At 42.5% G+C, this 25,710-nt stretch overlaps 1 protein-coding gene across 2 annotated transcripts; it reads left to right on the plus strand.

Annotated features, from left to right (window-relative positions):
- The first annotated feature begins 7 nt into the window (after positions 1–7).
- Positions 8–25,281, plus strand: atg2b (autophagy related 2B). 2 transcript variants are annotated; one of them, XM_061844025.1, is made up of 43 exons: positions 8–106; positions 581–981; positions 1,065–1,227; positions 1,319–1,471; positions 1,534–1,636; positions 3,007–3,169; positions 3,252–3,431; positions 3,524–3,620; positions 3,706–3,870; positions 4,846–4,997; positions 6,141–6,243; positions 6,418–6,661; positions 7,847–8,009; positions 8,106–8,198; positions 8,288–8,476; positions 9,935–10,208; positions 10,316–10,424; positions 10,502–10,703; positions 10,838–10,980; positions 11,287–11,444; positions 11,555–11,730; positions 11,822–11,972; positions 12,051–12,253; positions 13,602–13,682; positions 13,768–13,874; positions 13,994–14,086; positions 14,173–14,243; positions 14,320–14,396; positions 14,471–14,641; positions 15,499–15,631; positions 15,716–15,915; positions 16,241–16,470; positions 16,567–16,684; positions 17,870–18,061; positions 18,147–18,248; positions 18,337–18,415; positions 18,495–18,702; positions 18,786–18,855; positions 18,939–19,021; positions 22,911–23,032; positions 23,264–23,418; positions 24,334–24,483; positions 24,557–25,281. In XM_061844025.1, the coding sequence occupies exons 2-43, from the start codon at positions 820–822 to the stop codon at positions 24,785–24,787; spliced, it is 6,219 nt and encodes a 2,072-aa protein (XP_061700009.1). In that variant the 5' UTR covers positions 8–106; positions 581–819; the 3' UTR covers positions 24,788–25,281. The 2 variants fall into 2 exon arrangements, with proteins under 2 accessions (XP_061700009.1, XP_061700010.1); XM_061844026.1 differs by having other exon boundaries at positions 16,582–16,684.
- Positions 25,282–25,710: the final 429 nt, after the last annotated feature.

Raw genomic sequence — 25,710 nt, forward strand, 5'->3', positions numbered from 1 at the left:
TTGCGTCATCTGCTGCTCCAACCGAGCACAATCAACGCTCGGGAGAAGTGTGAAGGCTCAGTTGGTGCGGAGTCATGAGACTGTTTGTAAACAACACATTCACAAGGTAATTTAACAGCCACCTTTAATTCCTTCAACTCCCCTCATTCATCTTATCTACTCGCACCCCCCATTTGCCTACGCGCGCGACTGAGTGACAGAGTCGTGACATGTTATGGTGAATAATTTGACCGTATTTGAAGCTTTGCAGGCAACGTGCTAATGTTGACAGGCCTTGTTATGTTGACATGCTAGCCAGCTTTGGCCGGCCGGCTAGCAAATGCCAATAAAATGCCGTCTTTGTCTCCTGCCGCGACAGCTTTGCTGAACGCAGCTAATCACTAGCAGTATAATGTCGGAATGCTAAAAGGGGTCTCCCCCCCCCCCCTTGACGATGGATAAACATGAAGGCTATTATAACGGTTTTATAGCACTGCAGGCTGCATCTCTACTTCCGCGCTTTTAAGTCGCCAAGTTATTTAATGAGTGTGATGTAAACGTTGTGTGTCAAAGGACTCCCGTGTGTTTTTGTTTTGTGCAGGAAACCGGAGCCCGAGCCCGCCCTTCACACATCTCTGCGTTCAACACATCCACCACCACTTTGGGATGTGAAGGACGTCAGAAGTCACGTTTTAATTTCTCTCAGTGGACAGGATGTTAACCCACTGATTCATTCCTAACATTTTTTTTTTTGACAGACCATCATGTTTTAGCTGAAGAGCTTTCATAAGATCTTCCTTTTTATCTTTGCACTGTACTGTACGCGTATTAAAAGTCAATATGCCTTGGCCGTTTTCCGAGTCCATTAAGAAGCGGGCCTGTCGGTACCTCTTGCATCGCTACCTTGGCAACTTTCTCCAGGAAAAGTTGAGTTTGGATCAGCTCAGTTTGGATCTTTACCAAGGCACTGGATCCCTGGCGCAAGTGCCTTTGGATAAGTGGGTATGTTTACTTTAAGGAACTTTGATAAACACATCATCTGCCCTCACTAGAATTGGAGTTAACATAATTTTTGTGTCTTTCAGTCTCTAAATGAGCTCCTAGAGACTGCAGATGCTCCCTTTGAGATCATCGCGGGGTTCATTCAGACTATTTCTCTCACTGTCCCGTGGGCAGCCTTGCTGCATGATAGCTGTGCCCTCGAGGTCAAAGGTTTAGAGATGGTGTTTAGACCAAGACCAAGAGTGGGTAAGCAGGTTTTTACACCACTAAAATTTGAGGAAAAACGTGGCATTGTTTGATATTGATTGCTGCATCTGAAAACTTGATTTTTTTCCAGCATCTGGTACCGAGCCCATGTATTGGTCCAGTTTCATGACGAGCAGCATGCAGCTCGCCAAAGAATGTCTGAGCCAGAAGCTCACAGATGATATGGGAGAGAGCTTCCAGCCGTTTGAAGGACTGGAGAAGTTTGCGGAAACCATAGAAACAGGTACATCTTACGTCGAGGAAGCACTTGGAAGTTCAGTCGACGATGAATTGTCTCTCCTCTAGTTCTGAGAAGAGTCAAAGTGACATTTTTGGAGACAGTTCTGAGGATGGAACACATTCCGGAAAATTCTAAAACTGGAATTGCTCTCGAGGTTCGAATCAACAAGTAAGTTGGGACACATTTTAAAACAGCAATTGTAGTCATTTTTAGGTTAAAAACCTGCTGTCTATTATTGTCTTAAAAATGAGCTTAAGTCTGAAATAAAATAAATAAAATTAATAAAATAAACGTTTGTATCGAGAATTCACTATTAATCCTTTGTGAACAAACCTTTGTGCTCAAGGACCACATTTGATTTTTATATGATGGGCCTGATCAGAAATTGTCAAAATATATATTTGAAATATGTGAAGTACTTCACTACACGCATAATTATAATTGGAAAAAAAAGCAATATGCAGTATGTACAGTTGAAGCCAGAAGTTTACATACCAATATATAATATAAACTGTAATCTGGCTTTCCTATATTCCTTTAGGAGTAATGGCATCATTCTCGAAAAGCTATGACCTCATCATCACGTTCTTTAAAGATTTAATACTTTATGTGTACGTAAACTTTTGACCTTGGAGAAAATAATCTAAAATTCTCTAGGAAAGTCTCTCTCTATGTCGATGGTGGCATTTAACAAAATTAAATAATTTTAGTGATGTTGCCTGACCTGAAACGAGCGGTTTACTCTGATTTGACTTCAGAAAGTGAGACAAAAAAAACAAAATGTGTGTTTTTGCACAGTAATGTAAACGTCTGGCTTCAACTATGTATCTATATCCATCCATCCATCCATCCATCCATCCATTTTCTGAACCGGTTATCCTTACGAGGGTCACGGGAGTCCTGGAGCCTATCCCAGTTATCATCAGGCAGGTGGCAGGGTACAATCTGAACTGGTTGCCACCCAATCGCAGGGCACATAAAGACAGACAACAGTCACACTCACAATCACACCTTTAAGCAATTTAGGGTCTCCAATGAATTCATATTTTTGGGTTGTGGGAGAAAACCGGAGTACCCCAGTGAGGATAAGTGGCTCGGAAAATGGATGGATGGATATAAATGTTTACAAACTGTTTTTCTTTGTTTTCAAATGCTTTTAAACATATGTGTAGAAAACGCGCTATATAAGTACATCTGCTTTGCTTTTTAGAGAACATTTTAATATTAAGAACATTAGTATGCTGTAGTATACTTACCTCCCATTTTACTGATTTTTTTTTTTTTTTTAATTTAATTTAATTTTTTATTTTTTAAATAGAGCGGGTGACATATTCATTACCTTTTTTTGTGTTGTCTACAACAAATCACTTGATTTTGTGCAACATGTGGTCTTTATTTTAGCAGTTACCAAATATGGTTCCGACAAAGGTTAGAAAAAGTCCTTGACTGTAGTAAATGGAACCGAAATCTGCTTCTCTGCTCGTTGTCTTTTTTTAAGTGGCTTTTTTTTATTAACCTTGTCCCGTTTTTATGTCAAGAATTTTTTACTCTGATGAAACTGGAGAGGAGAGCTCAAGCGTGAACGTGCATCAGCCAATCACATTTGCGCACAAAAAGCTGAAGATGGAAGGCATCACCATATTTTGGGACGAGTTCTCTGATGTGTCGCGGGCTGGTTTTAAATCTTCACCCCCTCCAACGGTTTGTCTTTTAAGATTTTGGATGAACTGGTTGCGTCCACCTGCAGTCGGAACAAAAATCCACTTTCTTGCTTACTTGACAGGAAATGGAGCCAAAACTATCTCCTAGCTGGAATCCAAAAATCATTTGTGAGCCTCATCCGCAGTTTACAGAGACGGTATCCACGACAGCACCCTTTCAACCTGTGCAAGTTGGGAGCCTCTGTGGAAAAATTGAGCTTTCCCTCACGCTGAAAAACAACCTAGCCATGCCTGGAGCAAAGGTAATCTGTGTGGCGTATAACAATGTTTGGTCATTTAATTTTTCTACTGATATTTATAGACAAGAGGGTACTAATCTTTGTTTGCCTCTCAGCTGGATGTCGCTGGTCACATTGACACTTTGCTCATTTTGCTCTCACCACGCCAAGTTCATCTCCTTCTGGACCTGTGTGGAGCTTTTTCCGGAGAATGTAAGCGCGTTTTGTGTCACGTAAAAAGCCCCGCAGTGTTACGAAATATTGGACGTTCCGAGCATTTCTTCCATTGTGGATTAAGGTGCGCAGAAATTGGCCAAGGACAGAAAGAGTCGGCCCATGCAGCAAGAAGATGAGTACCGACTCCACATGGAACTTAACCGCTGTCTGAAGAAAGACACAACAATGGCGGGAGCGGAGGCCGAGCTCTTTGAGAGCCAGACAACCCGAACTGTTTCCAGTCGAGGTTTGGCTGAAACTCTCCTCCACAGTGGAACCTCAAATATCCAGCACAATCCAAATATAAATCTGCTATTCTAAACTATTGCAATTGTAAAAGCAATTCATGTATTTTATCATTTTGCAGTAGTCATAACACAGTGAGAGAAGTTAATTGCTCTTCTCTGTACAATTCTCAAATGTTAAAGTCAATGGAATTGAGTGGTTAAGTCAATGAGTTGACTAGTTTCAACCTCTAATATATGTACACATACATAGTATTAAGGTGAGTTGTGTTACAGATTGTACAGGCAAGTATGTAATTGAGATATCCGCTATCAAAATGTGAAAACAATACAACCACCTTAACAACAAATAAGATTGAGTGTATTCCTTCAATGTGAGTTAAATTTTTGTATGATCCAAGTATATGGAAGTAGATTACTGCCACCAGGATTTTAATTTGAAATGTAAAGTAAAATAGGATTTGAATTTGAAATGGCACAGAAAAAAGAATTTGGATTTGAAATGCAAAGTGGTCGCATTTTCATTAGTTGATACAATTCGCTGTCTGAAATTCAACTGGCTGCGATTCGCCGTCTAAAATTCACCGTCTGTGCCACCAGCCGGAACGCCCAGCCAATCGCAGTTACGCTTTCTTAGTCACGTGACGTCACATACTAAGAAAGCGTAACTGGATTGGCTGGGTGTTCGGTTCTGACCTGAAGTAACCCTGCTTGGTGGCACAGACCGTGAATTTTAGACAGCGAACTGTAGCCGGTCGAATTGTTAACATTGAAAACTTACACTGAAATACAACTATTGAAAATCTTATCACTTTACGTTTCAAATTCAAATCTAGGTGGAATGAATCTACTTCCATGCAAGTGGCATTACATTTTTAAAATTCTACTGGATAGTGTTTTAAAAATGACACCGTGACATTATAGTATAAAGGAATATTCTTTTTGTCTTTCTCGAAACAAACCTGTGGTTGGAGTAGATGATGTCTTCTTCTCCATGGCTGACATGGACATGTCCCACAGCTTGTCATCCCTTCCTCCTCTGGGGGAACCACTCACTGTGGATTTGGACTTGTCACTCAATAGCAACTACTCAGCCTCTCCAGGAGAATCCCCCGTGGGAAAGACCACTGTAAGTCTACTGTGCATCATTCAATTAGATTGTGCAAGCAAATTGTAGTCCAGACCGATCATGTACATCAGGGGTGCTAATGCATCGAACACGATCGACGAGTCAATGGCGAGGCAGTCTTGGTCGATCGCGGGACGGCGTGCCAAAAAAAAAAAAAAAAAAGACGTCAGCCAATGTTCCCTCTAAACTGCGTGCGTCCGCAATTGTGCACTCCTGATGCAGTTTCTTTGTAGATATTCTGCGTTGTGTGCAAAAAAAAAAAATAATCCAATGCAAAATTGAAAGTACAACATACAGCTATACAGTTTGTGGCATTTTGCAATGTGATTCAATGAGTGAGGGATGACTGATTGTTACATCCAACGGCACAATTCACATACGTAGTGTAAAAAATGAAAAGAGGAAGCCACTGGTTTCTTTTAGGCAGCGCACGGAACGTTCTCTAACAACGACCGCTGCTCCGCCACACTCTCTTTTCTGGGTTCACCTTAGTCCCCCAAAAGACGTACACTCATAATTACAAATGTCACAGAACTTACGCAGCCCATCAATGTGTTTTATAATGACAGCGTCCACCACCGCTGCTGTAGTTAGCAACACAGTCTGGGCAACGTAGAGCAAGACATGCTGCTTGTGTCTACTTTCGATATTAATGGAGAAAATTAAAAAAGAAATGCTGTTGTTTTAAGATGCAAAGACTGTTGGAGTATGTAAATAATCAAAGAAAAAGTAGTTGAACTGGATGAGATTTTCTCTTTTCCGAGTGGGAAAGGTCTGGTCTCAAGCCAAAGTAGAAAGTGCAGGATGAGATGGTGTGTAATTTAAAAATTCCACCTTAGCACAGCCTGATCCAGGATGAAAGCACACACAATACAGTGCACAAAAAGCTAATTCTGTATTTTAAACATAGGAGGCAACATCACATTACGGTTTGGGAGCATCATCATCATCCCCCCATAGTCGTTGCCAGTAGCTCGCAAGAGGCTGGCTGCTTGAAAAGTAGATCTTGGGGTACAAAAAAAAGTCTGGGCACCCCTGATGTACATGGACGAGAATTAGAACATCACATAATGATCTTAGCAGTTCATGTACTCTGATGAACTGCCTTCATAAACCTGTGCTCAATGTGTTTTGCGGCGGTAGGCACTGTGGGACGATTATATGGAGGTGCCACGACAGAGAGAGAAGCAGAGTCATGGAAAGTCAAGGGAGACGCAACTCCCTCAAACATTTTTACGACAAACTTGTGAGTGTGTGTGTGTTTTTTTTTTTTTTTTTTTTTTGGGTGAACACACTTTCATTCAAATCAGAGATAGTGTTGAGTCACTCCCAAATGAGTTGTAGTCTGCAATGGAACGTGCATCTGTTTGTTCGGCCTAGTGGAAGCATTAAACTTCCTCATTGTCGTATTTGCTTTCAGCACATCCGTCCAAAACCCACGGAGACGAGTCTAGGCCAGAGCTGGTGTTCAGTCTGACAATGAGCAACATGGCAGTCTCAGTCCTCCACATTGACCCACTGCCACCGCTGGACGCTTCCCCTAGTCCACTGGGCCCGATTGCTCCCCACTTCTTTAGCATGGTGGGCCCTGGGCACCTCAACCCCACTGCCTTCCTTCAGTCTCGAGCAGTCTTCAATCAGGCCTGTCCCCAAGATCACCTCAGGTGTGCATTTTTGTTTATTTTTTTAAAATTACAGTCTGTTGTCGTGTCACATCTTGGACAGTAATCTTAAATAGGCTTAAATATGAAGAAAGTTATCGTCTTACTGTTTTCCACATGATTGTCTTATATTCATGAATTTGTGTCTTCCAAAATAATATTTATTGTAATTACGGTTTTATGAATACGTTAGCATTGGTTAGTGATCGAGGATATATGTGATTCTGACTTGGGTACAGATTAGGGTTATATCACCATCCTAGAAGCGCAACTTTGAGAGTCAAAGCAGTTGAACTCCAGTGGGATCCTCTAATTTTTATCCAGCATAACCCTACACATTGTCACCTTGTGTTGTGACAGTTACGATCTGTAAAAAATTAGATGTGTGAACTCCACATGCGACACAAATTGACTTTCTCTAAGTCTACGTTCATGCTGTAGGGCACGAAACCTAACTTGGATTTTTTGTTGTATTTTTAATTTGATCTCACTCTTTTTCTGCATTACAAAAACAAATGCGGCTTGTAGTTTGGATCCTCTGTGACATCATATTCACGTGCACAACTGCGAGGCGGCAAGTTCACCGAAGTAAATGCAGCCCCTCGCAGAGTTCTCGTCACGACACATTTGTGGTGATTTCAAAGATGTTTTTTTTTTACAACCGAAGCCGACATTTTATCTCGTATTTATCTGTGTCTGCTGAAACGTTTGTGATTGTGGCAGGATGGTGGCGCAGCTGTAAAGCGTTGGCCTCACAATTCTGAGGTCCCGGGTCAATCCCAGCCCTCCCTGTGTGGAGTTTGCATGTTCTCCCCATGCCTGTTTGCGTTTTGTCCGGGCACTCCGGTTTTCACCCACATCCCAAAAACATGCAACATTAATTGGACACTCTAAATTGCCCCTAGGTGTGATTGTGAGCGGAGCTGTTTGTCTCCATGTACCCTGTGATTGGCTGGCAACCAGTTCAGGCCATACCTCGCCTCCGGCCCGTTGACAGCTCGGATAGGCTCCAGCAACCCTTGTGAGGATAAGCGGCTAAGAAAATGGATGGACGGACGTTTGTGATTGTGACACTTTAACCCTTAAATTGAGGTGGACTAGCAACCTGGAAGTGATTGGTTTAGATCTCAATAAATGTCCTTAACTGGAGCATATAAATTTCATGCTGACATGTTGCTCTATCTGCAGATTTGTGGGTCAGGGTCTCAAGATAAACTACGAACACTGTCAGGGATCCAGTTTACGGACTTTTAGCACTGACGTTTCCCTTGACCAAATGGAGTTGCTGGAGTGTTTGTTCCCCTCAGAGAGCTTCACTGGTGGCTCTCAGAAAGGCGTTCAGTACACTGAGGTCGGTGATGCAACGTTGAGTTCAGCACATGCTCTGCATGCATTTTTGGGGCGGATTCACAGCATGGCACTCACACGTTTCTCTCGCGCAACTCAGCTCCTGATGTTTGGCACTGCAGCCAGTGGCAGCACACCGCTTAGCACCTGCTTTCACCTGCTTTACAAACAGGTTGAGCGAAGAGGCCCCCAGGTAAAAAAAGAGAGAAATTTTGGCAGCCATATACATTTACAGAGCTTTTGTCCGAGCGGTAGCTCAGCCCAAGCTTAACATCTGTGCAGGGTGGCCAGGTGAGGCTCAGCACTATCCCAAGAAAAGCTGACATGCAGGTCGAGCTGGGCCCCGTGCGCTCCGAGCTCGACATCAGCATTGTGGACCGTCTCAATTCAGTACTTCAGCCTCAGAAGCTGGCCACCTCGGAGATGATGACCTCGCACATGTATACGTCCTACAATAAGCCTATCAGCTTGGTAAGAAGCTTTACTGAAGATCGTGAAAATCCACATTATATTTTATGTTTAATTTGATGATGGGTCCATAGCTTGATGCTTTGATAACTCTTATCAAAGTGAGGTAACCAAAATAACAATAAAATTTAATGCACTGCAGTTCGATGCAACTTTAAACAAGATACTAAATTGAAAAATTGTGTTAAATATATACCTCAGTGACAGTTTCAACAATACAATCTATGTAAAGGCAAACTTTGAGATTCTGGTCTTGTGTTGGATGTAAATTGTACAAACGGTCATACTATTGTAGTGTCAGTGTATGTATGTTCATGATAAACTAATCGCCACGCACCTACATATTGATTACTCAGTCATTCACATTTGACGGGCGCGATAATGCTCGCTCGCCATCGCACTCGCAAATCTGCACAGTTGAGTGCGAAAAATCATGCTTGTAAAATTTGTTACGAGTAGAAAAAATAGATCTTGAAAGATGTCGCTTATTTTGTGTAGAGTTGACATAAATTTACGTGTTTATTTCATAAATGTTGGTAACAAAACAAGCCTGCTACTAAACAATCAGTATTCACTCTAAAACAGGAAATGCAAGTTAACTGTACTGAGCATGTTCGGATGTTATGCCAAAAGCGCATGTTCAAGAGCTGCTTCACGTACAGCGAGCGCATTTACGTTGAAAGCCATCAGCATAATGAGCAATGTCAAAGGAAATTCAGTTACACCAGGGGTGCTCAATGGGCCGATCGCGAGGCAGTTTTGTTTGATTGTGTGACCCCCACCGCCCCGCTGGTCGATCACGCGAGGCTGGCTGCTTGAAAAGTAGACCTTGGGGGCGAAAAAAAATCTGGGCACTCCTGAGTTACATTGAATACATTTCTGGGATATCACACAAATAACGTTTCAGTATCTAACTATAATAAGTACGACATTGTGAATTACTTTAACTTGATCTAAATTCTAACGTTAGACTAGTCTGTCCATATTTTCCCCAGTGGTACCGCGTTATCTCGAATTTGAAAAGTTTTCCCCTCTACGTGCTTTAGGAAGATATAGATCATCTACTGCTAGCTTTCATCAATGGATTGACAATAGATAGCGCCGTAAATTACGCGAGATTATAACAATGCACCGTGATGAAACAAAATGATTTGATTATATGAATATTTACCTTTGAAATTGAACGTTTACTGACCTTATTAAAAATGTCTGCCTCAGCCTGTGCAGTGTCAATAAATTATGATTATGGTATGAGGTAGCAACTACGTACTCTGGTATAACAACTCAGTATGTTAGTTTAAGGTCTTGAGATTCCATCCCTAATCACACCCGCAACTTTATATCTGCGGGCATGACTAACCACACCCGTATGTTTTTCAAACGTGAATGATTGGATTACTGATTGCCTTTGTTTCATGTTCACTCTCAGTAATGTATATTTCTATGTTCTTTTTTTCGCAGCACAAGGCATTTGCAGAGGTATTTCTCGATGACAGTCACACCCCCTCCAACTGTCACGTGTCACTGACAGTTAACGCGCCAATATTGGGCCTCGCGGTCCGGTTTCCCATTCCCGACCTGCGCTCCGATCAAGAGAGAGGACCCTGGTTTAAAAAGTCCTTACAGAAAGAAGTCCTGTACCTGGAGCTGGAAGACCTGGAAGTCAAAACAGAATTCAAGGGTGGCAGCACTCCGGATCAAACCAAAATGGAGTTTACTTTCAGGGAGCTTATTGGTATGATGAGGTCAAAAGTCAAGAAAGTTACCATAAAGTTAAACATATTACCCAGTGAATGCACCCTAACGCAACTATCTGTATATTCCTTCATTTCCCTTCCACAGGCAAATTCCAGGAGGAGCCGGATCAACTAGCTGCCAGGTTTCTCAGAGTGTCCCACGCCATGGACGGAGACATGACAACATCTGAAACTGTGAAATTTGATTGGCCACGGTATGGAAGATTTGCCTTCACATCTGTGTCCGTCTGTCCCAAATAATCTCCCATTCGCTGCACACTCCTCCCAACAGAGTCGTCTTGAAAATGAACCCCACCACGGTGCACTCCATCCTCGAGCGCGTGACGGCTGAGGACGACGAAGGGGCCGAGGACCTTTCCCTCGAGGAGGAAGAGGAGGAAGGGGCTGCCCACTCACTCAAGGATGTTTGTGACTTTGGGAAACCAGAGCCATCGCCCTTTTCTTCTCGTAGGGTCATGTATGAGAATGAAGAGGTAGGTTCCACATTTATCGCCAACGGTCATTGCTGTGCGTCATTATTCAAACCGCAACATCAGCACCACTTTGGAGTTGAGGAACCAGCGGATGACAAGCCCTTATTTTGAAACTTTTTTTTAAACAATTGTAGATGGTCATACCCGGCGATGTTGGTGAGATGACCGAGTTCCTGGAGAAGACTATGAACAATTCTCGTTTTGTCCTCGAGCTGTGTTTCCCGAATGCGCAGTTGGCTCTACCCAGCAAAGCGTTTTATGAAAAACTACACAACAGGTGAGTCCTTAAAAATGCACACTGAATAGTAAGAGATGGCAAAGCGAAAATGCATAATCGAGGACTGTGATAGTACCGTACATAACATCCTTGTAACAATTTCCCGACATATTTACTGTAGATATAAAACGAATGATGTATAGATATTTTTTTTAATGCACAACAGGGTTGGTGTGAATGCTTGTCTCATTCACACAACAACTGGATACACTAAAAGAAAAATAATGACCCTTCAGGACTGAAAAATCTTTGTTTTCACCATCCTGATGTATAAATTGTAAAGAATTTGTGTTTATTATATTACAGAATAAACAATGATCTCCTCCTGTGGGAGCCCACTGCTCCTTCCCCTGTGGAAACAGTAGAAAGCATGCCATACGGTGTTGGACTCTCGGTTGCCAGCCAATTGATTAACGCCTACACTAAGGACAGCTTTAGCACATTTCGTTCGACGGGGCCAGAGGGTGAGACGGCTAAAACTAATACTGCATGCAGACTGTTTCTGAGTATTTGATGGAATTCAAGTGTCGTTAAATGAGGCAGATATGATTGACGTTGTTTGGTGTGCTTGTAGAAGATACCAGTGGATCAGATGAGGAGTACATGCACTACTACTCTCCCTCTTCTGACCGAGGAGTCAAGTCTCAAAAGAAGCAAAAGCAAAAAGCTCACAGTAAGAGCTCCCAGAGCTTGTTCTCTGTCATCATCAACGTCAATCACAGCTTGATTGCTCTTCAAACTAACACTCGGGTACATTTATCACCTTCTTCCTTACAATCTCTTTTGTCACTTTTCTATTTCGACAATTCTGTCTAAATTATTATTTATTTTTTTATTTTAGAAGGAGGATAAAACACTACTGAAAAACAAGCATGGGGAATTCTGGCTGGAGGTAAAAAACGCAGTGCTGTTCAGTGTCACACAGCATGAAGGATTTAAAGACCAGCACTATGTCTGCTTCCACACCACCAATACCTCTATGTATCACCAAGGTAACCACCTACATTGTTGAATATTTGACTCATATGTTACCTGTATGAACTCATTTCCATCTCTGTTAATACGCGCAGGACTTGTAGATGGAGGCACCTCCACCTCAGACATAAAGCTGCCGTGCAGGTCACATCCACACTGGCTGGAACCAACCATCTACCAATCAGAGGCGTCTCCCGAGAGATCCTCAACTCCCTCAGAGTGTATCGGCTTGGAGGCCCGCTGCATGGTGTCTGTCGCGGTCAAGATCTCATCGCAGAATGCTGAGCGCAGTATCAAGGTAGGCTAAGATTTCTTCTTTGATATGGGACTAATCATTCATGTTTGTATTACACCAGCGCGGCGCTAACGGGGCCAGTTAAAAAAAACAAACAAAAAAAACATACTGGTAAAAATCACTGAGACACGGCAGCAACACAGCCGCAACAGGCTCGCGCAGCGCTAACAGGGCCGGACCGGTAAAAGTCACTTCCTCTGCACATATATTCCACCGGTGTCTCGCTTACCTTTTCCGCTCGAGTGCCCCTTTGCAGCTGTTAGAAAAAAATGCACAAATTAGCCGCATCACCGCATAAACCGCAGGGTTGAAAGCCTCTGGAAAAAAGTCGCAGCTTGTAGGCCGGAAATTACAGTACATGCTTAGGGCTATTCAACCAATATTTAGTCCCACTCGAGAAAATTTCTTGAAGCAAAGGTCTGAAAGATAACTTTAGTGTAATAGATAACACTTTTTATTTTATGACACGTATATGAACATATACGTATAACTGCTGCGTATCATTGAGTTCATAAATTACATAACCAGGCAGAGTTTGTGATTTATTGGATTTACATGTACTTTATTTATGTATTTTACATATGAATGCACCAGGATCGTGTCTTTATTTTATATTCCAATGTTTTGTTTCATGATTCATAATAGTTGTTTTGCCGATTCACTCATGTTTTCTTTTATGATTGGTACACATCGTACAAACTCAGCCAGAGTATGTAAACAACTGTGTAATGCTCTTATATTTATAAAATAAAAGGTCTGCATTTCTGTTATCCCGACAAGACTTTCAACAGTCATATCAAATCAATTGCTCAAACTGCCACTTGCCAGTTGGGGAACTTAAAGAACAGGAGAAGTTCGTTCATGGTTTTCATCCCAGATAGACTTGACTATTGTCAGGGTCTTCTGATTGGAGTCCTCCAAAAGAGCATTAAACAGCTGGAGCTCATTCAAAATTGGCCGAGTACAGTCGTGGTATGGCTTAATTCACATGTAAATTTTGTTTTGCACTAAACCGCTACAACTATAAAGCCTACAATGGCTGTGCTGCTTAAAATAAAAGCACACCGTGAGGTTTTCAGTCCATTGTAAGTAACCCTTTGTTTTTTACTGTAGGTCTGGATCTGTTTGGGACAGCTTCCGGTTCCGAATACGGACCGTGGTCTGCTAGTTAGTGAGCTCTCATATAGACATTTATTTTAAGAAAACCATATGCCTATTAAGCTCTGGTGGACCGTATAAAATGAAGTGGTGGCCTGGTTTTGGTCTTGACTCTTCTATATTTATTGTGTGTAATACTGGAATTCCTACTCATTTGTGATTTTTTTTTTTTCTTTTTTTTTTTTGCATGTAGGAATTTTTGGTTGCTGTCGGCGTGAGAGGAGCAACAGTCCAGCACAGAGTGGTCCCTCCCAACCAGGGCTGGTATGATCAGGTATCAACGCTAACCACCTTGAAGTGACACATAATTCATTGAATGAATACAGCCGAAAAACAAAAGACCAATTTGTTTGATCCAGATCGTTGACTTTTTGAATGTTTCTGATGAGCCCGTGTTGGGTTACGCTCCTCCCACGTCTGTAAGCACTCTACATCTACATTTATGGAACTGCTCGCTTGACTACAGGTGAAGTAGACTTGACCGGTAATTCCCAAATCAATTGTCGTGTGTGTTTGAGCAAATAGGTGCATCTGCGTGTGTGTATTCTAACATGTAACACCCCCCCCCCACCACCACCCCCACAGGCCTTTTTATTTACCTCTCAGATCACTGCTAGTGGTAGAAACATTTAGCATCTCTAGCAGCGTCTCTCTAGACAACTCTTCCTCAACACTCAGGTATGAGGTGACTTTCACTAAGAGTTTGAAAGACAAGGTTCTGTTACCATAGAGAAGTTGGGTCACAGTTACTGACTCTTTTCCAGGATCATTTTGGATGAAGCTGCACTGTTCCTCTCAGACAAGTGTAACGCTGTGTCTGTCAATTTAGCCCGTGGTAAGTTGACCTTCAATGAAAAGACTGTTTGAAGCAGGTTTTTAACCAATTCTCATCCTAATGTTTTTTCTCACAGACTATGTTCAAGTGGTAGATATGGGAACTCTGGAACTGCGAATCACTGCCGTCAAACCCGCTGTGGATGGTAAACTGGTAGGAAGGACATTCCTAAAAGACTTCAGCGATCTTGCATTTTTCACACTTTCTGATGTTGTTTTTGGTAATAGTCCGAGCCGAGATTTGAGCTTCGATGCTCGAGTGACGTCATCCACATCAGAACATGCGCCGATTCCTGTGCTGCCCTCATGAACCTAATCCAGTACATTGCCAGCTATGGGGATTTGCTCCCTCCTGGAGAGCCAGAGGCCAAGCAAACCAGCTCCAGCCAGAAAAACAAGGTAAGTCCTGGCACCATTTATCAGTAGTGGGATGTATGTGGATTTTTCAAGTATTTATACTTTACTTCAGGACTATTTTTTTCTGACTCACATGTTACCTTTATTTCCTACATCTGAAAACTGATATTTATAGGCTTACTTTTTTTTCAGATTGATACTATGTAGGAAAAAAAAAGAGGGGGACGGCACAAATAGGGATGCAAATCAACAGCAGGTGGGATCGGGGAAAAAAAACTGGGACAGCAGTTTCGTGAACCAGGGAGCATTAATAAAGATGGCAATGCTCAGAGAAGCAAGATTTTCCCCAAAAATTATCTGTGGTGAACACATTGGCTAGCGCAAGCCTCAACATCTGGCTTTAAAAATAATGTCTAATCTGAAAAAAATATATATACAAGTAAGCTGTAATTTTTATTTATATATTTTAACGTAAGCAGATTCTGCATTTTTTTTGTTAATCAGTTCAAGTTAGCGAGGCTGTAAGAACACGACTAGCGCTTGGTTTAAAGAAAGATGTGACATAATTTTTTGTCTTTTTAGGATGAGCACTATAAGATAGGAAGGGGGAGACTGTTCTGTGTGCAGGGAAGTTTGTTTTCCTGTTGTGCCAAGATAATAAACCATACTATTTATATAAGTGACTGTAAAAAAATCAGTTTTACTTAAAAATGGTGAGAGCATTTACTTTTTCTTAAGTACAGGAGTTTAATCACTACGTTGATGTGTGTGTTTTAACAGAAGTCTATGTACTTGCCCTTAAATACAGAGTGTGAGTTATGACTTTGATGACAAAATGATTCAACAATCATTAAAATCTATATCTCAAAGATGACTAGTCTGAATTTATGTTTGGACAGGCAGAGTTTCCCGGGCGGCTCGTCTCTCAGACTCCGTTGCTCGCCGAGACGGAGCAGCAGATGTTGCAGGATCTAATGAGCGAAGCGATGGAGGAGACTGATGGGCAGCATGCTCTGGAGCTACAACATAACGGTAAGCCTTTGGTTCACAATGATTCTTGCAGTGACCCTTTGTACTATTTTGTGCTATATCAACAATATTGAATCAATTTTGCAGGTGCTCAGGAGGAGAGGAGTCATGATCATGAGCCGCCTCGCTCCGACTTGTTCCTCTTCCCAGATGAAACTGGGAATTTTGTCCAGGATTCCTGCCCCGCTTACCCTATCCTCCACTCTCCTCTCATCACTCCTTTCCCCAACCTGGCACAGGAGACTGACGACTTTTGTATTCTGGAGACGCCCGGTTCCAAAGCAGAGGTCAGCATGTGTTGATATGTATCATAGCCTGACATTAATTGACTTTGGAATTATAGTACCAGTCTAACCAGTCCAGGATGAATCCTGCCGCTTGCTTGAAATCAACTGGGATTTGTTCCACCCCACCAAAAACCCCCAATTAGGACCTTGAATCGACATTTTTTTTTTTTTTTGTAGGGTTGAAAGGAATGTCAGTCGTGTTTCATACCTCATTGCTCTGAACACCTCAATTTTATCTGCCAACTTTTTAAAACATTAGCAGAGATATACTGTGGATATCTACAACCATGCATTGCTTAAAAAAACAAGTAACAATGTGTTTCAGGATGCTCACCAGGAGCCCGTCATAAAGGTGCTCACGCGTGAGCCCGTGCTAATCAGATACGATCACTTCAGTCAGCCTCTGGATGGAAGTGACTCCAGCCGCGGAGCCTTGAATTTTCCCATCCCGGAGGTGCGTTACCTCATCAAGGAGATCTCGCTTGTGTGGCACCTTTACGGTGGCAAAGACTTTGGCAGTGTGACGTTTACGGCTTCTCCCACCAGAAGCCGGGGGTGAGTTAATGAATTTTTTTTTCAACTGTTTAAGATTTGTAAAAATCCAAAGACAAAACAACCAACATTTTTTCCCCTCCTTTCTTTGTAATTCAGTGCTACTCCCCACAGTTCCCCCTCCCAAACTCCAGTTAGACAGGCCAGACTTGCAGGACGTGCTGGAGGCGGAAAAGGAAGGAATCCCGATGTCCTGATGGAGATCCAACTTAGCAAGGTAATTTCCTGATATTTTCTCCTTCATGGAGCTTAACAATTTAACGTAATTATCATGAGCGCCTAACGTTGAGCTAGTACACCTAACGTTGCTGCCAGTTAGTTTTTGTCAGATGTCCTATAGCAGGGGTGCGTCGATCACGATCGACTGGTAGTCTTGGTCGATTTCAGGACGGCGTGCCCAAAAACAAAAAAAAAAAACGTCAGCCAACATTCCCTCTAAACTGCACGCATGCGCAATTGTGCACCACTGATGCAGTCTCTTCGCAGATATTCTGCGTTGCGCACACAAAAAAAATAATCTAATGCAAATTGAAAGCATAACATTCAGCTACTTTTACAGTTGTTGGCATTTTGCAATGTGATTCAATGAGTGAGGGATGACTGGTTGTTCCATCCAATGGCACAATTCACATACATACTTTAAAAAATGAAAAGAAGAAGCCACAGGTTTCTTTTAGGCAGCACATGGAACTTTCTCGAACAACGACTCTGCTCCACCACACTCTTTTTTTCTAGTTAGTTGCTATAGTTTTTCTTTACACCCCCCTCTGCTCTTAAAGATAATACGCTCATAATTACAAATGTTCTAGTACTTACGGAGCCCATCCATATGTTTTTTAATGACAGCATCCACCACCGCTGCTTTAGTTAGCAACACAGTCTGGGCAACGTAGAGCAAAGACAAGCTAGACATGCTGCTTATGTTTACTTTGAATATCAATGGAGAAAGTTAAAAAGAAATGCTGTGGTTTTCAGATGCAACGACTGTCGGAGTATGTGAATAATGGAAGAAAAAGTGATTAAACTGGAGATTTTCCCTTTTCCAAGTGGTAAAGGTCTGGTCTGAAGCCAAAGTAGAAAGTGCAGGATGAGATGGTGTGTCATTTTAAAATTCCACCTTGGCACAGCCTGATCCAGGATGAAAGCACAGACAATACAGTGCACAAAAAAGACACTGTAATTGTGTATTTTAAATATAGGAGGCAACATCACATTAACCTTAAAACGGTTTGGGAGCATCATTGCACACACACACATCCACCTACCCACTTGTCGTCGGTAGCTCGCGTGAGGCTAGCTGCTTGAAAAGTAGATCTTGGGATAAAAAAAAAAAAGTCTGGGAACCCCTGTCCTATAGTGACTTTTAACCCCTGTTTTTACAAATTATTGACCACCTTCTCAGGTGAGGTTTCAACACGAGGTGTACCCAGATGACCAGGAGGCCTCCGGATCTCTAGCAGAACAGCCAGTATCTCGCCAGCTGTTTGTTGTTCAGGACTTGGAAATCCGGGACAGGCTGGCAAGCTCTCAGATGAACAAGTTCCTCTACTTGTACTCCAGCAAAGAAATGCCCCGCAAGGCTCATTCAAACATGGTGAGGGAAAGGAGCAGCACGCATGTATTCATCGACTGAAGTCTCACAGCAGTGTACTCTAATTTCCTGCTTTTCCTGTGCTCAGTTGACAGTAAAGGCGCTGCACATGCGTCCCGAGTCAGGCCAGGCTCCACAGGAGTGCTGCTTACGTGTTTCCCTAATGCCTCTCCGCCTCAATATTGATCAGGTAAAGCATTTTTCCTTTGTAGGATTGACAATTAAAAGCAACATTATCAACATTTCAAACATGACTATGCTTTGTTATTTTTTGGAAGGATGCACTCTTCTTCCTGAAAGACTTCTTCACCAGTCTTTCCACAGAAGTGGAGTTTTTCTCCCCACCTAGTCAAGATGGTAAATCATTAAACTGGACTTCAACATCAATATGTTGTCAACTTGCTTAAAAATGTATAAAAATGTTTTTATGCCGCAGTGTGCGTGTCCATGAAGAAAGCCTCCGCCCCGGAGATCTCGTGCAGCTTCTCCAAGCACACTGGCACCAGTCAAGACCCGGCACCCATTATCTCCGTGCCCGCTCAGAGACGTTTGAGCCAGAATGGTTGCGCCACGTTTGAGCGAGAAGAGCCTGGTGACGATGACTCATCGACTGCATCCTTCTCAGACCAGCCCATATTCTTTAGGTTGCCCCCAAATAATTAAATTAATGAAAGAAAGATCAAAATTGCTTTCCAGAGCATCCCAATTTACTCCTTTTTTGCTCCAGGGAATTCAGATTCACCTCTGAGGTTCCCATTCGCTTGGATTATCATGGAAAACACGTCTCATTGGAGCAGGTACTGACTTTTAACACGACTTTTGAGTTCATTCCAATTACCGATCGTTAGCTCTGATTGCAGTTCATTGTTTTTCTTCCCAGGGGACATTTTCAGGGATCATTATAGGCTTGACACAACTCAACTGTTCAGAGCTCAAACTGAAACAGCTGTGCTACCGGCAAGGGTACGTATTTTTGTTATTACAAAAAAATTATGTAATAATGCAGGTAGTAATACAGTTGTACATTACCCAAAACTCAATTCAATCAAGATCAAATTAAGGTACTATATATACTTGATTAGTGAGATACCGGATTTACCGATACTTTCTTTCTTCACTCGCGTGTTACTTTTTTAAATTACTCGTTTTCAGTTAATTGGATTATCAATCACTTTGGGTTACATTTTTATTACCCATTTCATTATTGCGTTTTTGGTTTGTTAACTATCATTAAAATAAATCAGTTATTGGTGACATACCCACAGTATATGCATATTATAGTATGGTGAAAACTTCAATTGTTTGTTACAGTAAATTAACCCATTCATGGGCAGGGTGTCAATGTTTTGCCTTATTAAGCTAAAACTCTCCTAACAGGCCACAATCAAGGAAATAATACTTCTTTTTCGTTTATGGTTAAGTTATATGATAACTTCACTAATTGATAATCTCGTCCCAAAAAACAAAATCAGAATCAGATTAAAACACTTAAATATTTTGATCTTCTTCTTCTTCTTCTTTTCCTTTCGGCTTGTCCCGTTAGGGGTCGCCACAGTGTGTCATCTTTTGCCATCTTAGCCTATCTCCTGCATCTTCCTCTCTTAACACCCCAACTGCCCTCATGTCTTCCCTCACCACATCCATAAACCTTCTCTTTGGTCTTCCTCTCGCTCTTTTGCCCGGGAGCTCCATCCTCAGCATCCTTCTACCAATATACTCACTCTCTCGCCTCTGAACATGTCCAAACCATCGAAGTCTGCTCTCTCGAATCTTGTCTCCAAAACATCCAGCTTTGGCTGTCCCTCTAATGAGCTCATTTCTAATCCTATCCAACCTGCTCACTCCGAGCGAGAACCTCAACATCTTCATTTCTGCCACCTCCAGTTCAGCTTCCTGTTGTTTCTTCAGTGCCACCGTCTCTAATCCGTACATCATGGCCGGCCTCACCACTGTTTTGTAAACTTTGCCCTTCATCCTAGCAGACACTCTTCTGTCACATAACACACCAGACACCTTTCGCCAGCTGTTCCAACCTGCTTGGACCCGTTTCTTCACTTCCTGACCACACTCTCCATTGCTCTGTATTGTTGACCCCAAGTATTTGAAGTCGTCCACCCTCGCTATCTCTTCTCCCTGTAGCCTCACTCTTCCCCCTCCACTTTTCTCATTCACGCACATATATTCTGTTTTACTTCGGCTAATCTTCATTCCTCTCCTTTCCAGTGCATGTCTCCATCTTTCCAATTGTTCCTCTGCATGCTCCCTGCTTTCACTGCATATGACAATATCATCTGCGAACATCATGGTCCAAGGGGATTCCAGTCTAACCTCATCTGTCAGCCTATCCATTACCACTGCAAACAGGAAGGGGCTCAGAGCTGATCCCTGATGCAGTCCCACCTCCACCTTAAATTCCTCTGTCACACCTAAGGCACACCTCACCATTGTTCTGCTGCCATCATACATGTCCTGTACTATTTTAACATACTTCTCTGCCACACCAGACTTACGCATGCAGTACCACAGTTCCTCTCTTGGTACTCTGTCATAGGCTTTCTCTAGATCCACAAAGACGCAATGTAGCTCCTTCTGACCTTCTCTGTACTTTTCCACGAGCATCCTCAAGGCAAATAATGCATCTGTGGTACTCTTTCTAGGCATGAAACCATACTGTTGCTCGCAGATACTTACTTCTGACCTGAGTCTAGCCTCCACTACTCTTTCCCATAACTTCATTGTGTGGCTCATCAACTTTATTCCTCTATAGTTCCCACAGCTCTGAACATCCCCTTTGTTCTTAAAAATGGGAACTAGAACACTTTTCCTCCATTCTTCAGGCATCTTTTCGCCCGCTAGTATTCTGTTGAATAAGTTGGTCAAAAACTCCACAGCCATCTCTCCAAATTGCTTCCATACCTCTACCGGTATGTCATCAGGACCAACTGCCTTCCCATTTTTCATCCTTTGTAATGCCTTTCTGACTTCCCCCTTAGTAATCATTTCCACTTCCTGGTCCTTCACTCTTGCCTCTTCAACTCTTCCTTCTCTCTCATTTTCTTCATTCATCAACTTCTCAAAGTATTCTTTCCATCTATTTAGCAGCACACTACCGGCACCAGTCAACACATTTCCATCTCTATCCTTAATCACCCTAACCTTCTGCACATCCTTCCCATCTCTATCCCTCTGTCTGGCCAACCTGTAGAGATCCTTTTCTCCTTCTTTCGTGTCCAACCTGGTGTACATGTCTTCATATGCCTCTTGTTTAGCCTTTGCCACCTCTACCTTTGCCCTACGTCGCATCTCGATGTACTCCTTTCGCCTCTCCTCAGTCCTCTCAGTATCCCACTTCTTCTTCGCTAATCTCTTTCCTTGTATGACTCCCTGTATTTTGGGGTTCCACCACCAAGTCTCCTTCTCCCCTTTCCTACCAGATGACACACCAAGTACTCTCCTGCCTGTTTCTCTGATCATCTTGGCTGTCGTCGTCCAGTCTTCCAGGAGCTTCGGTTGTCCATCGAGAGCCTGTCTCACCTCTTTCCGGAAGGCCGCACAACATTCTTCCTTTCTCAGCTTCCACCACATGGTTCTCTGCTCTGCCTTTGTCTTCTTAATCTTCCTACCCACCACCAGAATCATCCTACATACTACCATCCTATGCTGTCGAGCTACACTCTCCCCTACCACTACTTTACAGTCAGTAACCTCCTTCAGATTACATCGTCTGCACAAAATATAATCTACCTGCGTGGTTCTACCGCCGCTCTTGTAGGTCACTATATGTTCCTCCCTCTTTTGGAAATAAGTGTTCACTACAGCCATCTCCATCCTTTTTGCAAAGTCCACCACCATCTGCCCTTCAAAGTTCCTTTCCTGGATGCCGTACTTACCCATCACTTCTTCATCGCCCCTGTTTCCTTTACCAATATGTCCATTACAATCTGCACCAATCACAACTCTCTCGCTGTCTGGGATGCTCAGAACTACTTCATCTAGTTCCTTCCAGAATTTCTCTTTCAACTCTAGGTCACATCCTACCTGTGGTGCATAGCCGCTAACCACATTATACAGAACACCCTCAATTTGAAATTTTAGTCTCATCACTCGATCTGATACTCTTTTCACCTCCAAGACATTCTTAGCCAGCTCTTCCTTTAAAATACCCCTACTCCATTTCTCTTCCCATCTACTCCGTGGTAGAATAATTTAAACCCTGCTCCCAAACTTCTAGCCTTACTACCTTTCCACCTGCTCTCTTGGATGCACAGAATATCAACCTTTCTCCTAATCATCATGTCAACCAACTCCTGAGCTTTTCCTGTCATAGTCCCAACATTCAAAGTCCCTACACTCAGTTGTAGGCTCTGTGCATTCCTTTTTTTCTTCTGACGCTGGATCCGGTTTCCTCCTCTTCTTTGTCTTCGACCCACAGTAGCTGAATTTCCACCGACGCCCTGCAGGTTAGCAGTGCCGGGGGCGGGCGTTGTTAACCCCGGGCCCCACGACCGATCCGGTATGGGATTCTTTAGATGAACACTCATATTTGTTTGGCACAGTTTTTACGCCGGATGCCCTTCCTGACGCAACCCTCTGCATTTATCCGGGCTTGGGACCGGCCTACAGATTGCACTGGTTTGTGCCCCCATAGGGCTGCATTACTTAAATATTTTGATATACTGGAGGATATAATGCGTGAAAATCATGATGTCCCAAAAATGGGACGCTGCCCACGAATGGGTTATTAAAAGAGTCTCACCCAAAAAAAAAACAAAAAAAAAATCCATACCATGATACCCGAGTGCTGTAATTCTTTGTAAATGTTGCTGTTTGTTTCTTGTAATTGTTTTGGCAGTTTATTAGGCGTGGATAAACTCTTTTCCTATGCAATTAATGAGTGGCTCAGTGACATAAAGAAAAACCAGCTTCCGGGCCTCCTGGGTGGCGTGGGGCCCATTCACTCGCTGGTCCAGCTGGGTAAATATGGGCTTCTATTGCATCCATATGAGTACAAGTGTTTGTTTTTGTAATAATTGAAAAAAAAAAAGCCGAACAGTGCACCACTTTCAGTACTTTTGTTTAGCAATTCTTCCTTTCCCAGTCTGAATGTGTACCTTTTTGATTCTACTTGTACTGGTTGGATATTTGAGCTATATTATCCTAGGCTATAAATGGACACGTAGCCCAACGCATAAATGTTCTGTTCAGTCCAGGGATTCCGGGACTTGGTGTGGCTCCCAATTGAGCAGTACAGGAAGGATGGTCGCATCGTTCGTGGGTTTCAGCGTGGTACCGCCTCATTCGGAACCTCCACAGCTATGGCTGCCCTGGAGCTTACCAACCGGATGGTGCGGACCATCCAGGTAAACTGGTATCTCAGTTAGTGACTAAGACTGGATTTACACTTCAGGTCCAAGACCCCAATTTTGACTGATGCCTGAATCTGTTTTTTTTTTTTTTTGTCATTCCATTTATATATACATTTGAAAGTGACACATATCTTGTATGACAGTGTTTACATTGATTTAAACTGCCAAAAATTAAATAGGAACGTGTCAAGAATGTATGTGAAAATGATGCATCTTGGCTAAGAGACATTCTTTGTAGGTTGGGGAAGAACTACGTTTTAGCCTGGGTTGTTAGTAGAAGTTGCAGAATCTCTTTTACTGCATGTACCCTTGCACTTCTGGTGCATTTTTTTACATTATTTTTAACCCATTCATGGGCAGGGTGGCAATGTTTTGCCTTATTGAGATAAAAGTCAGGGAATAACACTTATTTTTCGTTTAACGCATAAAACAAAGAGCAAAAAAGATGTACCCTCTCACGGGCAGTGTTCCAAAACTGGGACAGGTATGTTATCAGTTCTGTCAAGTGGTACATACTAGAGATATGTTTATCAATTCTTATTCTAGAAGGACACTTACGCATTAATAATACTGATGGATTATCATTTTGAAGACAAACTTGGTTGCATACTGACCTTTCTCCCTTTCTTCTCTTGGAAAACGCTCCATGTGTACTTGAGGCAGCCAATTTGGGTCAGGAAGGAAAGGTTAATAACTCCGAGCTAACTTTGACCGATGAGTTATCCTCTCCTGATACAGAACTATGACTTCAGTTTAAAACACTTAAATATTTTGATATACTGAAGGATATAATGCGTGAAAATCATGATGTCCCAAAAATGGGACGCCTCCCACAAATGGGTTTTCAAGGTTAATGTTGTGAAGAGAATTTAAAATAAAATGAAATTATTGTGTGATGCGTTTTGTTAGGCAGCAGCGGAGACGGCCTACGACATGGTGTCTCCGGTGGCCAACGAAAGAGATGCAAAGAGGGTAAAACGGTTCTCCCACTACGGACTGGCTCATCAGCCTGTTGACCTGAGAGAAGGTGTAGCCAAAGCCTATACAGTGGTGAAAGAGGTACCCAAGCGAAAGAAAAGTATTCGTGCAACGGTGCCGTTTCTTAATGCTGTATTGTTGTTGTCCTCTGTAGGGAATCACAGACACAGCTTTGACCATCTACGACACGGCCACCCGGGAACACGAACAACGCGGCATGACCGGAGCAGTGGGCGGGGTTCTCCGTCAGTTGCCGCCGGCGGTCGTCAAGCCGCTCATCATGGCCACGGAAGCCACCTCCAACGTCTTGGGCGGCATGAGGAACCAGATTCACCCCGACGCCCGTCAGGAGGAGTCTCAAAAATGGAGGCAAGGCGAGGAGTAACTGAGGCGATCCTCCGTCCCGGTGTAAATAACCATCATCTCGTGACGGTTGAGCGCACCCGTTGCCTCACCAGTGCCTTCATGTTCATGGTTATCAAACCCTCCAATCAAAGGGATGCATACAAGTATATCTTGATTAGGGTTATGTTTTCTCGTTGGAAAGATGCACCATCTAAACATACAGTAGAATTATTAAGATGATATGTTTACAAGTTCTTCCGTTATCTTAGTCCCCATCAGTCGTAATATCTCACTTGTGACCCTGGATTAAAAGTACACGTATTTATGTGGGCTTCGTTATTTACTGTAAATATTCTAATTTGTTAACATTTCATGGAAATATATGAAGATGAGGAGGGTGTGGTACTGTTCTGTGGAGTTACAGCACTTTTGAGGAACTTGAAGGGTTACTGCTTTTGCCTAAAGAAGTGAAACACACTACAGTGCAGTGTTTTTTTTTTCATTCTTATTTTATTTTATTGGGGGGACAAAATATCCATCCATCAACACTATCAGGTTTCCACATGTAGCTGCTTTAATTGTTAAAACCAAATTTTGGCTTCTCCTAAAATATTATGATCCAAAGTCTAAAAATACTGTTTGTATGTTCTCCTATGAATTTGGGCTGAACTCATTTTGTTTTTTGTTTTTGTTTGGGGGCGGGGGGTAACTTGTACATATATCTACAGTTCATTCTTTGTATTGAAAGTATGACAGGAAATTAAAAACCTACATTGATCAACATTAATTGTGATGTGAATTTTAATACAAACATTGTCAGTGCTGGTGTTGGCATAAATCTTTTGACTTGTTGAATCAGAAATTGACGTTGCCTTAGCAACGTAGTACCTCTCAGCTGAAACTCATGGAAATACAGTAAAATTACTCCACATGGTTCTCGTTTGGATTACAGTATTTCGAAAG

This window comes from Syngnathoides biaculeatus, chromosome 15 (genome assembly GCF_019802595.1).
Source record: "Syngnathoides biaculeatus isolate LvHL_M chromosome 15, ASM1980259v1, whole genome shotgun sequence".
In the NCBI taxonomy this organism is placed as follows: domain Eukaryota; kingdom Metazoa; phylum Chordata; class Actinopteri; order Syngnathiformes; family Syngnathidae; genus Syngnathoides; species Syngnathoides biaculeatus.